Source organism: Magnolia sinica, chromosome 17 (genome assembly GCF_029962835.1).
Source record: "Magnolia sinica isolate HGM2019 chromosome 17, MsV1, whole genome shotgun sequence".
Classification (NCBI taxonomy): domain Eukaryota; kingdom Viridiplantae; phylum Streptophyta; class Magnoliopsida; order Magnoliales; family Magnoliaceae; genus Magnolia; species Magnolia sinica.
In genome coordinates, this window is record NC_080589.1 from 68,363,089 (window position 1) to 68,380,448 (window position 17,360).

The 17,360-nt window shown below is 39.8% G+C and overlaps 1 protein-coding gene and 1 pseudogene across 2 annotated transcripts in view; one reads left to right on the forward strand and one right to left on the reverse strand.

Moving 5' to 3' along the window:
* Positions 1-9,793: 9,793 nt before the first annotated feature.
* On the forward strand, positions 9,794-16,501 carry LOC131231687 (endonuclease 2-like; annotated as a pseudogene).
* Positions 16,502-17,113: 612 nt separating this feature from the next.
* Positions 17,114-17,360, reverse strand: part of LOC131231685 (universal stress protein A-like protein) — a 40,195-nt gene continuing 39,948 nt past the window's right edge. For both annotated transcript variants that reach the window (XM_058227973.1, XM_058227974.1), the window contains exon 4: positions 17,114-17,244. In XM_058227973.1, coding sequence (XP_058083956.1) covers positions 17,166-17,244 — 79 coding nt within the window. In that variant the 3' untranslated portion in view covers positions 17,114-17,165. The remainder of the gene's footprint in view (positions 17,245-17,360) is intronic.

Genomic DNA, 17,360 nt, shown 5'->3' on the forward strand with positions numbered 1-17,360 from the left:
GGTTTCTTCAAATGGATGGACGGTATGGATACAACACATATATCATGGTGGAGCCCATAGAACTTGGTGATGTCATTTCAGCATGGATGGCATATAAGTCACAATGACACTCACGATATTTCAATAAGGCCTGTTCCTTGTGGTGTGGCCTACTTGAGTTTTGATTAAGCTGATTTTGAGCTAACATTTTAACATGAGCTGGCACAAATGAAGGGTGCAGATGGCCCACAGATTTTTATTTTTTTCTCCCTACAACAGTTGTAGGACATTGGCGTCCATCACCTGGAAACTGAAATCCCAAACGGCACGCAACCACCTTTCTTTCGGTACACGCCGTAGAGGTGTATGGTAGAACCATCTGTGCCTGGTACACGTAGCACGGGTACTTTTAATCGGAACCGTCCATCTAGTTCTTCCCATCTGGATAGGCTTTGAATTCATCCATCTAATCGCTGGCCTTCAAAACGACGGTAGAAAAAGAAGTAGCTAATGGCCTAACATGCAGTGCTGGAAATTAAACAAAAATCATGTATTATGTTATCTAATAGTTACGTTTTTATAAATAATCCATCCATTATAAGTTCCACTAGAATGGACGGCCACGATTGAAACTTTACCATTCCGTTGTGTGCTTTGGAGAGAAGGCTGTACCGTGTTCTGGTACTTCCGGATCTACTGTATCATCTTCCAACATTCATCACAGAAAAAATAAGAAAAAAACGGAAAGACATCTTCGAGAATGACATAGGTAGAGAATCTAGAATGGGCACTTTTACTCACTTTTCTACACGTGGCACACGTGTAAAAAATCACAAGCGATCATCATATAGGTTCTACTTTGGATGGACCATATCACAAAGATTAAAAAAGATAACGCAATCAAAGCCCTTGGATTGGAGATTTTGTAGTACGTATAGCAATCCATTTTCCTTCCACAACGTCCCTTCGATAGAACGGCTATGATTGCCCGATCAGTGTGATTTTCAGGGTTTGACCCATCCAACGTAGAGAATACCTGATGAACGGCTCGGATCACTTGCCACGTATTTTGAAAGGTTCAGATTCTTCAAATCTAGGAAACTTTTGGCTCATCAGAAATCGAGTTTGGACCCTAAATGCCCATTTAGTGGCCGCCAGTTGGATGGTTAGAATTATCCTATCAATGTGATTTTATAGCTGCATCCAAAATGGATGGTCTGGATTGTCATGCATATTTGCCACGTAGCCGATTACGGTCAGAGGACTTCAAAGATCCTGATGCACCCTCCCCTAGTGCATCTATTTCATACCAGTGCGACCCAGGATTCCTAGACCCATGATATGGTGATCCAGACCGTTGATATGATGGAGCGATGTAGCATGGCCATATATTTTTCATGTAAGTTGATTCTATCCATTGGATTTGTCATTATCGTTATGGACCATTGTTTTGATTTTTTCCTATTCGCTTATTTAAAGTTAATGATCCGAGACTAATAATCATCCACTGTAGAAGATACTTCAGGAACCAACCGTCCATTACAGGCCTTCCTGATCAACGGTCCAGGATCCTTAAAGGGCCCAAACAACAATTCCTTTCATGTACAAACACAAGGGTAATTAGGTCTTTTCCAAAGACTGATAGGAGTAGGGGCATTCCGGGAATAAAAAATTCTAGAATTAGTGGTGTTCTTATTCGGCCGTCTCGTCTGTCGTAACCGAAGATCCGGCCATGGAGAATCTGAGATGATACGGTAGAGTAGAGAGGACCTGAATATGGGAGATACATATCTATACCTTACACGTGGGATATTGATCTGTCAATCTAGACTGTCCATTTAGTGGGGCGTGTCAAGGATTACTTATGTTTCGAAACGCACAGTGATCAGACGGTCATAGACATCAACGTCTCTTCACTTTCCAGCACTAATGTTGACCATTACATTCTTCTCTCCACTACCGTTGCTTTGAAGGCAACTTTTCAGATGGCTAGGATCAAACAAATGATGAGTGTCTTGATCCAATTTACAATGATAGTGGGTCCCACTTGATGAACAATCTCGATTGACAAATGATACTGCCACGCGTACATATCAAGATAGCTCTACCTTAAACCGGTTTTACAGCTCTATCGTACTATATCCCACTCGTTAATTTGGTCTTTTCAAACAACATTCAAAACGCTTTCACACCAAAATCCTGCAATCATCTCGTCGACTTTCCACACAGAGAAATGCTCCAATGCTTTCGGGGCCTGTTTGGGCGGTGGGATTCGAAGGGATTAGGTGGGATGAGATTAAAAAAACATAATTATTACCCATGACAGGGATTGTCCCATGGGATAATATTAAGAAAAATTTGTGACTGTACGACCTATTTATCGCCCATTTAGAAAACTACGCCCACCTCATTTTCCTTTGCGAGAATACGCCCCAGCTGTACGGAAGGCTTGTCAAAGGTCGAAAATGCCCCTGCTCGTTCCTTCAAGCGGACATGTGATATGTGGCGCTCGAAGACAAGCGCTGACACTCCTCGAACTCCGAGTTGTACGAACGGTTCAAAAGATATCAGAGTTACATGGGTCCCACAGTTACGTATTTATTATATCCACAACGTTCATCAATGGTTCGAGATCATTTCGGAGCATTATCAAAAAAAAAAAAAATTCTATCCAAAGATCAACTGGACCACACCACAAAGAGCAACGGGAAAATTGATTTTAACCGTTAAAAATTTTGTAGGGCCCACCATAACATTTATTTTCCATCCAATATATTCATAATGTCACAAAGACCTGGATGAAGAGGAAAAACAAATTTTGTAATGGTCCAAAACTTATGGGACCCCTAAAAGGGTTTCAATGGTAGACGTTCAATCTTCCACTGCCTTTTACAGTGTGGTCCACTTGATAGCTAAATCTGTCTTATTTTTCTTCCCAAGCGTTAGTACGAGTTCGCCAAATAGATGGACGGTTTGGATATAACACATACCTCATAAAAGGACCCACAAAGGAGGTGGGGATTACAATAGGGGAAAAAAAGAGCTAGTATCTTTGGCTACGGATTATAACCGTAGCGATAACCGCAGCCAATGCTTTTTCAATATGTCCTCTACTATACATCGAAGGTCTTTCGATATATACTTCGATATATCGAATGTCTTTCGATTAATCGGAAAAGGTCCAAAACTGTCCAGCAACTTTGCATAAAAAATCCTGCAATTTTCGATTAATCGAAGTGTATTCGATATGTATCGAAGATATAGCTAATGATGATTATAGCGATAACTATAACCGTAACCATAACCGTAGTGCTATGCACCTTTTTTTTAATTAAAAGAAATAAAATTTACATGGAGAACTTTATTCTACCTACATTTTCTCTAATACATATTTATATAAATATGTATATATGAGCATATAAATTTTTTTTCCTCTCTTTTTCATTTATTTCTCTATTCATTCAACAAGAATATCTTATAAACCAAAATTAGTTACTTGATGTACCCTATATGATTTTGGGGTAGGAGAAGATACTTTAACCAACTAACCTAGTTATTTTCTAAGATTCCATTAGGTCGATGGTCGAAAATGCATTTCATTCACTTTGCGGTCAATTTCAATCAGTTCGTGGTCATTTCCATGCATTTCACCGTCAATTCCCTCCACTTCACGGACAATTCCATGCATTTCACGGTCATCCCAAACTATTTCGTGTTGATTCATGGTCGTTTCGAGGCATTTCGCGGTCAATTCCCTTCACTTCACGATCATTTGCATGCATTTCGCGCTCAAATCGCTTCAAACCATGATCATTCTCATGCACTTCACAGTCATCCCAAACAATTCCGTGTTGATTCACGGTCGTTACGAGGCATTTCGCGGTCAATTCCCTTCACTTCACGGTCAGTTGCATGCAACTGACTACTGATCATGAATTGATGCGATTTGAGCGCGAAATGCATGCAAATGACCGTGAAGTGAAGCGAATTGACCGCGAAATGCCTCGAAACGACCGTGAATCAACACGGAATTGTTTGGGACGACCGTGAAGTGCATGGGAATGATCATGGTTTGAAGCGATTTGGCCGAAATGCATGTAAATGGCGTGGAGTGAAAGCGAATTGGCCAAGAGCGAAATGCCTCAAACGGCAGTGAATCAACACAATTGTTGGGATGACCGCGAAATGCATGGGAATGATCATGGTTTGAAGCGATTTGACCGCGAAATGCATGCAAATGACCAGGAAGTGAAGGGAATTGGCCGAAATGCCTCGAAACGAAAGTGAATCAACACGGAATTGTTTGGGACGCCACAGTGAAGTGCATGGGAATGATCATGGTTTGAAGCGATTTGGCATGAAATGCATGCAATCGGGCCAGTGGAGTGAAGGGAATGGATGACAATGCCTCGAAAGCGAGTGAATCAACACGGAATTGTTTGGAATGACCGCGAAATGCATGAGAATGATCATGGTTTGAAGCGAATTGACCGAAAAATGCATGTAAATGATTGTGGAGTGAAGCGAATTGTGAAATGCCTCGAAACGGCCAGTGAATCAACACGGAATTGTTTGACACGACTATGAAGTGCATGGGAATGATCATGGTTTGAAGCAAATTGATCGCGAAATGCATGCAATTCCGTGGAGTGAAGGGAATTGGCCGTGCAATCTCGAAACGGCAGTGAATCAACACGGAATTGTTTGGGATGACAGCGAAATGCATGGGAATGATCATGGTTTGAAGCGATGTGGCGCGAAATGCATGCAAATGGCCGTGGAGTGAAGGGAATTGGCCGCGAAATGCCTCAAAACGGACAGTGAATCAACACGAAATTGCTTGGGATGATTTGTGAAATGCATGGGAATGATCATGGTTTAAAGCGATTTGACCGCAAAATGCATGCAAATGACCATGCAACTTAAGAGACTAGAAGAAGCACACTATGAACACAACTTGGAAAACATAGAGTGTGTACCGACATGGGTGTGTACTAACAAGCTAACTTAAAAAAGTAAAACAAAAAATATATATAAAAAAATAAAAAACACATTAGAAAAAAAACAGAAAAATTACACTTCGATATATCGAATAGAACACGATATATCGAAACTCTTCGATATAATCGAAACCTAATCGATTAATCGTAGAGTAAGTTATCGATTATATCGAAATCTAGTCGATATAATATTAGTAAGTCATCCTTACAACCGACCGATATATCGACTATTATTCGATTGATCGAGAATAGTCACACACTGTCCAGCGACAAAATACTTTTTAAATTGTATTATCGATATAATCGAGTAGATGTCGATATATCGAGGTATCGATATATCGACTAGATTTCGATATATCGAAAATTGTCAGAAAATGTCCAGCGTCGAACTGCTTTTTTAGTGCAATTTTTCTGTTTTTTTTCTAATGTGTTTTTTCATTTTATATATATATATATTTTTTTTACTTTTTTAGGTTAGCTTGTTAGTACACACCCATGTCGGTACACACTCCATGTTTTCCAAGTTGTGTTCATAGTGTGCTTCTTCTAAGCTCTTAAGTTGTATGGTCATTTGCATACATTTTGCGGTCAAATCGCTTCAAATCATGATCATTCCCATGCATTTTACAGTCATCCAAACAATTCCGTGTTGATTCACGGTCGTTTCGAGGCATTTCACGGTCAATACCCTTCACTTCACGGTCATTTGCATGCATTTTGCGGTCAAATCGCTTCAAACCATGATCATTCCCATGCATTTCACAGTCATCCCAAACAATTCCGTGTTGATTCACGGTCGTTTCGAGGCATTTCGCGGTCAATACCCTTCACTTCATGGTCATTTGCATGCATTTCGTGGTCAAATCGCTTCAAACCATGATCATTCTCATGCATTTCGCGGTCATTCCAAACAATTCCGTGTTGATTCACGGTCATTTCGAGGCATTTCGCGGTCAATTCCCTTTACTCCACAGTCAGTTGCATGCATTTCGCGGTCAAATCGCTTCAAACCATGATCATTCCCATGCACTTCACGGTCGTCCCAAACAATTCCGTGTTGATTCACGGTCGTTTCGAGGCATTTCGCGGTCAATTCCCTTCACTCCACGGTCATTTGCATGCATTTCGCGGTCAAATCGCTTCAAACCATGATCATTCCCATGCATTTCGCGGTCATCCCAAACAATTCCGTGTTAATTCACGGTCATTTCGAGGCATTTCGCGGTCAATTCCCTTCACTCCACGGTCAGTTGCATGCATTTCACGGTCAAATCGCTTCAAACCATGATCATTCCCATGCACTTCACGGTCGTCCCAAACAATTCCGTGTTGATTCACGGTTGTTTCGAGGCATTTCGCGGTCAATTCCCTTCACTCCACGGTCATTTGCATGCATTTCGCGGTTAAATCGCTTCAAACCATGATCATTCCCATGCATTTCGCGGTCATCCCAAACAATTCCGTGCTGATTCACGGTCGTTTCGAGGTATTTCGCGGTCAATTCGCTTCACTCCACGGTCATTTACATGCATTTCACGGTCAAATCGCTTCAAACCATGATCATTCGCATGCATTTCGCGGTCATTCCAAATAATTCCGTGTTGATTCACGGTCGTTTCGAGGCATTTCGCGGTCAATTACCTTCACTCCACGGTCAGTTGCATGCATTTTGCGATCAATTCGCTTCAAACCATGATCATTCCCATGCATTTCCCTGTTATCCCAAACAATTTCGTGTTGATTCACGGTCGTTTCGAGGCATTTTGCGGTCAATTCGCTTCACTCCACGGTCAGTTGCATGCATTTCGCGGCCAATTCGCTTCAAACCATGATCATTTCCATGCATTTCACTGTCATCCCAAACAATTCCGTGTTGATTCACGGTCGTTTCGAGGCATTTCGCGGTCAATTCGCCTCACTTCACGGTCAGTTGCATGCATTTCGCGGTCAATTCGCTTCAAACCATGATCATTCCCATGCACTTCACGGTCGTCCCAAACAATTCCGTGTTGATTCACGGTCGTTTCGAGGCATTTCGCGGTCAATTCCCTTCACTTCACGGTCAGTTGCATGCATTTCGCGGTCAATTCGCTTCAAACCATGATCATTCCCATGCACTTCACGGTCGTCCCAAACAATTTCGTGTTGATTCACGGTCGTTTCGAGGCATTTCGCGGTCAATTCGCTTCACTTCACGGTCATTTGCATGCATTTCGCGCTCAAATCGCATCAATTCATGATCAGCGGTCAGTATGCAATCGACCGTGAAGTGAAGGGAATTGACCGCAAAATGCTCAAACGACCGTGAATCAACACAATTGTTTGGAGACCCTGAAGTGCATGAGAATGATCATGGTTTGAAGCGATTTGAGCGAAATGCATGCAAATGATCGTGAAGTGAAGGGAATTGACCAAAATGCCGAAATGCACGTGAATCAACACGTAATAGTTTGGGATGACCGTGAAATGCATGGAATTGTCCGTGAAGTGGAGGGAATTGACGGTGAAATGCATGGAAATGACCACGAACTGATTGAAATTGACCGCAAAGTGAATGAAATGGATTTTCGACCATCGACTTGATGGAATCTTAGAAAATAACTATGTTAGTTGTTTAAAGTATCTTCTCCTACCCCAAAATCATATAGGGTACATCAAGTAACTAATTTTGGTTTATAAGATATTCTTGTTGAATGAATAGAGAAATAAATGAAAAAAAGAGAGAATTTTTTTTTTAATATGCTCATATATACATATTTATATAAATATGTATTAGAGAAAATTGTAGGTAGAATAAAGTTCTCCATGTAAATAAAATAAAATAAAATAAAATAAAAAATTTGCACAGACTGCAGTTATCGCTACAGCTATAATCTGTAGCTATATCTTCGATACATATCGAATACACTTCGATTAATCGAAAATTGCAGGATTTTTTATGCAAAGTTGTTGGACAGTTTTGGACCTTTTCCGATTAATCGAAAGACATTCGATATATCGAAGTATATATCGAAAGACCTTCGATGAATAGTAGAGGACATATTGAAAAAGCATTGGCTGCGGTTATCGCTACGGTTATAATCCGTAGCCAAAGATACTAGCTCTTTTTTTTCCCTGTTGTAATCCCCACCTCCTTTGTGGGTCCTTTTATGAGGTATGTGTTATATCCAAACCGTCCATCTATTTGGCGAACTCGTACTAACGCTTGGGAAGAAAAATAAGACAAATTTAGCTATCAAGTGGACCACACTGTAAAAGGCAGTGGAAGATTGAACGTCTACCATTGAAACCCTTTTAGGGGTCCCAGAAGTTTTGGACCATTACAAAATTTGTTTTTCCTCTTCATCCAGGTCTTTGTGACATTATGAATATATTGGATGGAAAATAAATGTTATGGTGGGCCCTACAAAATTTTTAACGGTTAAAATCAATTTTACCGTTGCTCTTTGTGGTGTGGTCCAGTTGATCTTTGGATAGGATTTTTTTTTTTTGATAATGCTCCGAAATGATCTCGAACCATGGATGAACGTTGTGGATATAATAAATACTTAACTATGGGGCCCATGTAACTCTGATATCTTTTGAACCGTTCGTACAATTCGGAGTTCGAGGAGTGTCAGCGCTTATCTTCGAGCGCCACATATCACATATCCGCTTGAAGGAACGAGCAGGGGCATTTTCGACCTTTGGCAAGCCTTCCGTACAGCTCGGGCGTATTCTCGCAAAGGAAAATGAGGTGGGCGTAGTTTCCTAAACAGGCCCTAAATGGGTCGTACAGTCGCAAATTTCTCTAATATTAATGTCATGCTTTGTTGGTAATACGGTGGTATATTGAATGGATATACCCACCATCATTTGAAATTATTGAGAATAACACACATGTGTTATATCTAAACTGTTTATTTGTTTTGTAACGTCATTTTATGGCATGGGCTTAAAAATGAGGTAGTTCCAAAACTTATGTGGCCCCAAAGAAGTTTTCAACGGTAAGTATTCAATCCCCATTGCTTTCTATGGTGGGGTCCACTTGAGCTTTAGATTTACTTAATTTTTGGCCCATGCTCTAAAATAATCTCGATAAATGGGTGGACGGTGTGCATATAGCCCACACATCATGGTGTAACCTACACAACTTGCTAACATTGAGTAAAATTGGCTGGGACCAATGCAATTCCATTTAATGTAATTCCAAGCTTTTCCATTCTTCTCAAACATGGAGTGAAATTGGCACAGAACCAGGTGAAGCCCATCCCACCTAATCCCTTCTAATCCCACCGCCCAAACAGGCCCTCAGAGCACTGGAAGTCATAGTGTTCCTCGTTGCATCAGTTCATTTGTACACTCCAAACGATTGATCTGAACCGTCCATTAAGTCTAAAATATTTGTCATAGACTATGATGCAAAAATATCACTGATCGGATGATCTAAACAATCCTTGATTTGGCCTTATCATATACAGCCATCCTTTTTCTATGCCATGGATGGGAATGATTATAATTGCCTAACAAAATTGATTCTTGAGAATCATAATCAATCCATGATGGGTGCTCAAAATTAGATGGATGAAAATGTTCATTGGACTTATTTTTGTGGAAACGAGCTGTACCGTCCATATTAAATGTCATTAATTAAATGGTTAATATGTGACTGATTAGTGTAATGTTTGCATGGTAGGCCGTGACATGTGTTCTGGATCTAATGAACAGTCTAGATCAATAGATTTAGCTGTCTATGTATTCAGATGCTACTGAGAGCACTATAACTTCTAATGCATTGAGGGAACTAGAGCATTTATCTTCTATATATACACACAGAGAGATTTCTTGACTGTAAATATAAAATTCTGCAAAATCCCATCAATCTTCTATCACCATTTCTCAGTAAAAATGGCTTCAAAAATCCAAATATCAGCTCTAATCTTACTTGTATTCCTGTTTCCAGTCATTCATGGATGGGGAATTGATGGGCATTTCATTGTTTGTAGAATAGCACAGATGTTCTTTCTTTTTTTTTGCCTTTTTTAATGAAAAATTTTGTCATTTTCTACTCTATTTGATTTTTGGGTTTTCATCTTTAGTTCTTATATTCTGTTTCTATCAAAAAAAAAAATTTCAAAGATAATTTGGTGTTTGGTGTGTATTTTTGAGGTTTTTCTTAACACCCAAAAGCTGGTTTCTTTGTGTTCTATACAGACTTTCAAATACCAATTTTGTTCTCTAATGTCATCTGTTTCTGTATTAAATTTTCCATTTTTTTCATGCTTTCTATGAATTTTCAATGGTTTTGATGGTGGTTATGTACAAATTTTCAGATTTTTGTGGTTGGTCTTAGTGGCTGAGATTTGCTTACTTGGGTTCAATTCAAATGTCTAGTTTTCTACTCCGTTTACTCGAATTCTGCCTTTAAAATTCAGGTTATCTGTTTTTCACACCTTCATTATAATTTTTTGAATGTTCTTGTATATCCCTAATAAAAAAATTCAGTCTCATGTTGTTTTTAAGGCCTGTGATTTGTTTTCTTTGAATCTTCCAGCCCCGGTTGAGTGAGACTGCCGCAGATGCAGTGAAGCAACTGCTTCCAGACTATGCCGACAACAACCTCGCCAGCTTATGTGCATGGGCAGATCGTATGAAGTTCCGGTACCACTGGTCGAGCCCCCTGCATTACATTGATACACCAGATTCTCTCTGCAACTACCAATATAACAGTGAGTTCCTGTCTACATTCTCTCTTCGAGACACAGCATGTTTCCTGCACGTATGTCTACTTCTTTGTGTAGGATGTACATGCACTGCATCCCTGGGTGCTTGCGCCGACCCGGGTGCCCACACAGATGCATGTACATGCCTGTATGTTCTGCTAGGTACATTTGAATTGTATACTTGATGCATTCCAGACTCTCTCTCTCTTTTTTTTTTTTGTTAATTATTTAATTTTATTTATCATGTTGAGGAAATTGTTGATATTGGAGTTCTAAGATTACAACAACAATAACAGCAGATACAATAAGGGAAATGCTATTGGTGTTTGGTCACCAATGGATAGCAGCAGAAACAACAAGGGAAATTGAATTTGTGTTTGGTCACCAATAGCGGAAGTCCGCTTTTGTTGATCCAAGGATTAAGCAAGTCCAAACAAGAATAATCCGAATTTTACGTGTAAAAACCCTTGCCGGAAAAAACCAGGTCACAAAGCGATGAGTAATGCACTATAAAAGCAGATATTACAAGAGAGAGAGTTACCAAGTTTTTTTTTTTTTTTTTACACATGCACACACACCCCACACACTCACGCTAGTGGAATTTCACCACCTATGGGTACTCGAACCCTTGATCGGGAGTTGAAACTCCTGAGAGTCTACCACCCAGGCAAGAGTGAGGACCCAGGGAGTGTTACCAAGTTGAACAAGCCTTGAATCTACTTCACAAGCCTTAGCTATGCCCTTCCCTAGGAACGGATTAGAAAGCCCTAGGACACTTCCTCGATCTATTCCCAAATCTCAATTACACCAGATATATAAAATATCACAACTAGAATAGGAAATAAATCCCGCATTTATGCAATTCTGCTTGTGTGCTTGATGGTACCTTTGATGGCATCAACAATCTATTGAGGACCTTTATGGCATCGAACACATTTGATGACATCGAATATCAATACCAATACGTTCCAGCAACCAACATGAATTTTTCAAATTTTTCCGATGGCATCGACGTCTGCTCGATGGCATCGAGTGGTATATCGATGGCATCGACCGACCCTGTTATTGACAGAATTAAGACGTCAACAACAATTTATGGCTAATTTGGACAAATGGGGCCGCATCATGATGATCTTGGCTGTTGATCTAATGCACCTAACCAAATATGGATGATTCCTTAAAAATCCCCCACTGATTGAAAATCCTAATCCTTCTATCTTGGTCTGCAAAAAAATGGTTAGGAAGAGAATACTATATCGTCTTTAGGATTTCTAAAAAGTAATTGAGGAAATGAAACGTATTTCCACAATGGAGCCTGTCGGATCAATGGTCTAGATAACTGAGTCATGGGCCCACTTGATCCAAGTCAAGACTCGGGAGTAGTGAGCATATTATCAACTCGATCACATAATCTCTTATAAGAAGTGGCATCTTTAATTCAATTAAGCTGGGGATGTTTCTTAGTTAACCAATAGCGGAGTTGAGTTTCGGTGTTGGTGTCCTACACAAGATTGTTTCCCAATGCCAGCCATTATTGTCTAAGCTAGCAGTGACAATTATACTGTCTGGCAGTTAAGATGAACAATGTAACATTTGGTTTTGGTGTGTATGCAGGGGATTGTAAGGATGAAAGTGGAGAGAAAGGATTCTGTGTTGCTGGGGCAATCAACAACTACACAGATCAGTCTTACATATGGAGGTTCTTCTGAAAGCCAATGTAAGAACCCTTCTCAAATCTTCTCTAGCTTCTACCCAACGAATTGATACTCACCCATATTGAGTTGACTCATATGGGTTGACTCAGTTTTGCAGGAGAAGCTTGGTGGCTGTAGCATTAACTGAAAATAGTTTTAACTGTTTAGCCTCCAGCCATATTGCACCCTAAACCCAAATTTTATAACCTTGCTCATAGTCATTCTGAGGACTTCTATTTTGATACTCAAAAAAAAAAAAAAAAAAACTTGGCTGAGTAGACTCGACTCTAATAGATTTCACCAAGACTCCAAAATTTGATTTAGTCAAAACTAGGTTGTGACTGGGTTGAGTGAGTCGACTCAATAAAACTCAGACAATACTTGAATAAACTAGCCAAGGTTTATGGCATTTAAATATAATGTTAGCTCGACCCGGTTACCTGTCGAGTCGAGCTTTCTGTTCTAAAACCATGCTTAAGACAGAATTTTTTAAGTTATCTTTCTCAAATCCTTCAAGGGGGGTGTTGTACTTATCAAGATCGAAAGATTACATCACACGGCTACTGTAACTGATTCTTGATTGTTCATCATCATTGTTGACGGATATCAGATAACCTCACAGAAGCACTTCTCTTCCTTTCTCACTTTATGGGAGACATCCACCAGGTATATACAGCTTGTTTCCAAATAAAAGTTGACTCTGTATTCATTGGTCCGCGTGGTTTTGGTTTCAGTTTCCTATTTTTCTTTGTTCTTGTGACTAATCTTGCGGGTGTAATTCAGCTGCTGCATGTAGGTTTTACTTCAGATAGGGGAGCCAACACCATTGATGTACATCGGGACACAAGGAAGTCAGTTCTCCATCATGTGAGTGTTTTTTCAGTCCCATCGAAACTCAGTTCTCTAAACTAATACGCATGCATACATAAACATACATATATGTATGCATGTATGCATGCTTGTTCGTTAGACATTGATACACGGCATAAGATAAATATGTATATATGTGTGATGTCTACATAAATGATGATATAAATGCAACTGTTACTGATCCTATTGCATGCAGGTTTGGGATAACAACATCATTGAGACAGCTGAAGAAAGATTTTACAACTCCAATGTAGAAGACATGATTGATGCGATCAAACAAAACATTACGGTATAACTATTTACAATCTATCCAACATGACCTACCAAATGAAAATGGAAAGTAGATTTCTTTAAGCTACCTTGTTTTGCAAGCATCCATCTTAATACATAACCATCTCCTTTTCCTGTGTATTGCATAGTTCTTAAACTGGCTGACTTGACTCTAAACTCACCAAATCAACTCGAGTCCGTACAAGTGTAGTCCCCTCTATGGGATGCGGCTAATTTTTTACCAAGTGATCCTTATGATGCCGACAACCTATTGGACGTGTTGAATGTCTCATACGCATGAGAAGTTGGAAGTCACTTGCTGGGTGGACAGATGTTTGTGGTCCAACCGGTTCGACTTGAGACCTTCTCTATTTATTAATATCCCTTCCATTTTGATATTATTAATAAATATCAAGTTGAGTCCCGTAAAGACTCAACCGAGCCTTTGAGTCGGCCCAACTCGGCTTGACTTTGAATCCAAGTTGAGTTTTCAAGTTTTTGAACTATGGTTCAATGCTCTTTGCTTTATACATATCTCCATTTCAATAACAGGGCAAGTGGGCAGATCAAGTACAGAAATGGGAAAAATGCAGCTCTAATGCAAATGCATGCCCAAACACGTAAGTTTCGCTTACCCCACTTGGTAGGAAGTGTTCTTGATTTTTTTTGTTCTTTTTTTTTTTTTTTTTCTAGATTGGTTAGTGCTCTTGATCTTCTAAGATGGTCCAGAGAAAATGGCAAAAATATGAGATTATTAAAATGTAGATGATATGTACACCCCCCTGTAGACAGATCTCATTAGATAAGGGATATATGTAAAACATCTTCAGTGTCAATGTATTGGCCAAAGTTAGCTGGATTGCAGGTTCCTCTGCTACATGGTATGCAAATGGGTACACGGTATGCTAATTTCTCCAATGTGTGGGACCGCTCTGGTAGGATCATGTGCTACGGGAACGGGTACTTGGTATGCTACTTTCTACAATGTGTGGCACTGCTAGATTAGGATCATGTGGTCCAGTCCAGTACATACAGTATAGTTTAATATGCTAATTGATATTGAGATTTGAATATAAAATATGAATATTATTGTTATTGGCCCCACACGCATTTTATATATATATATATATATATATGGAAAAGGTACTATGCGCTCGACCTCACGAGTCCGTCCCATGAGGTCGAGCTGTGTGGGCCCCACTGTGATGCGTTTCGAACATCTACCCCATCAGTCAGATGCACCATTCCATAGTGGGTCTAGGTCTCAAAAATCAAGTCAATCCGTGACTTGTATGGGCCACACCACATATAGAAGTGGAGAAGGGCCGTGCACCATTAAAACATTCATAATCATTTTTTGCCCCACCGAGATGTGGTTTGCAAATCCAGCCCATCCATTATGTGTGTCCCACTTCGATGAGGGTTCAGACCAAGTTTCAGACACATGCAAATTTCAGGTGGGCCCCACCAAGTGTTTTTATATGTTTTAACGGTGTCTTCACATGATTTTAGATGGTATGGCCCACCTGAGTTCCATATACAGCTGATTTTTGGGATATCCCATAATTTAAAAGGGACCCATCAAATGCACGGTGTTGATGGTCGACACGCATCACGGTGGGGCCCACACAGCTCGACCTCACGGGAGCTTAGGGTGAGGTCGAGTGCATAGTACCTGTTCCCACACACACACACACACACACACACACAAACATATATATAGATATATAATGCAAGTTATTTCATAAATCGAAGTATAAATCTCTACGTTCTGAATACAGATTGACATTACAAATTCATCTACGTAGAAGTATAGAACCATAATTATGGACTGGTAAATAGCTATCCGTATCACTAAGTTACTGATATTCCAGATCTTGGGATTCGGGATGGAAAATGTAGGGTTGTTAGCGGTTTAGGTAATCATACATTTCTGCAGCATTCATATGGACCATATTGTGGTTGACACCAACATCAAACACTAAGTAGCTATCTGTTAAACGTTTCATATATCCACAATATTTCAAAGCCTACATATAAATCTACTACAGCGGTGAATCAATCTAATAATTTAGATTTCACACAGCCCTTCCATCAGTATTTCTTGTCAACATGCTGTACTAAAATTCATGAGGAGCATGCAGCTAAATAGTACATGGATAATAGATGATTGATAGAGATTGATTTTGTCTGCAGATACGCATCTGAAAGTATTAATGCTGCATGTGATTGGGCATACAAAGGTGTAACTGAAGGCTCAGTGCTCGAAGGTAAGCTGATTCCCCTTGTCTACTTGCTAATTTTCATTGAGGTACTATACAAGGCATTGGCAATATGACATCATTCAGGTTTTTCAGTTTTGTGGAAGTGGGGCCCATGGTTCAATATTTGAAACACTGATAAAATGGGCCTCACCGTTGATAATCTGTGAATCACAAATCCCCAATTGGTTGTATGTGAAACAAGGCTGTAATTTGTCTCCTATCAATCTATTTGTGTACTCTCTATTGAAAGGGTAGGATTTTTCTCCAATCTGGGGATTTTCAGTACATGGGCCATCCACAGTGGACCCAAAATATCAATCCATGGCCCCCACCTGCCCCCTCTTGTGGAAGCTCATAACCCCAGTGGTACTACACAACATTTCGGCATTTTCGTAATGTCTATCATTGAAGGACAATAACAAAAGTGCTGCATGCAGATGACTATTTCCTATCCCGCTTGCCGATTGTGAATTTGCGGCTCGCTGAAGGTGGAGTTCGGTTGGCGGCCACACTCAACAGAATCTTTGGATGAAACTCAAAACCTGGTTCCAGTACAGACATTATGAGGTTGTAGACAAAAATGCAGAGAGATTTTATCTCAATCTGCAATTGCTTTGATTAGTATGATGTTTATATGGTTTTAAATAACTAGAATGGTATTCCAGTTCTCGTATGGAAATTAGTTAGTTGCATGAAAATGGTGAAGACTGCTATGGATTTGGTTTTCTGAACAATTGCTTGGAACCCCTTAATCCATTCTATCTGTTGTTCCATACGTTAAGAACACTCGAGGGTTGTCTTCACGACATGTGTCAAGGTGGCTGTGTGAAGATCAATGCATTTCATTGGGTTGGCCCACTGTGAACATACCCTTGCTCAAAAATTAGGCTGATCCCTTCAGCAGGTGGGCCATGTATGAGAAATATGGACCATTTGGGAAAAAAACTTGTGGTCTTTATTCAACATATGTACACCTGATGTGTGGACAGGCCTCATTCCTGTCCGCAGGCATGTTCATTGTAGGCCTTGTGTCATATTCGACCTAAAAGCCCACCTGATAAGTGGACATACCTCATTCTTCACAGACGACCCCACCTGATAAATATTTGCTCCAACATCTATATTGTCTATCTGTTCTGCATATAAAGACCAACAAAATACATCTGTTTATTAACTAATGAAAGTGTTGTATTTGTATGTATATATATATATATATATATATATATATATTTTCACACCATCTACTTGGTCATTGAGTTAGATTACATAAAGTCGATTCTTATTTATGCACATGACCACACTTCAAATCCTATCAGACAACATACTAACAAACAGCAGATATGTTTCAACATTTTCTTCCAGTTGGAAATGGGAACAAACTGTCTTTTATGTCTGTTTCTTCACAACGAGAACGGGACACTTGGCATGTTGCATGCAGTAATTGCTCACACTCCCAAGAAAAGCCCTGCTTCATAAAATTCAATTTAGATCCAAATACTGAAATGATGTGATGAAAAGCATGCCTTTCTTTAAATAAAGAAAAACGAAATCCGCCACTGGCTTGTTTGAATCATTTGTCTA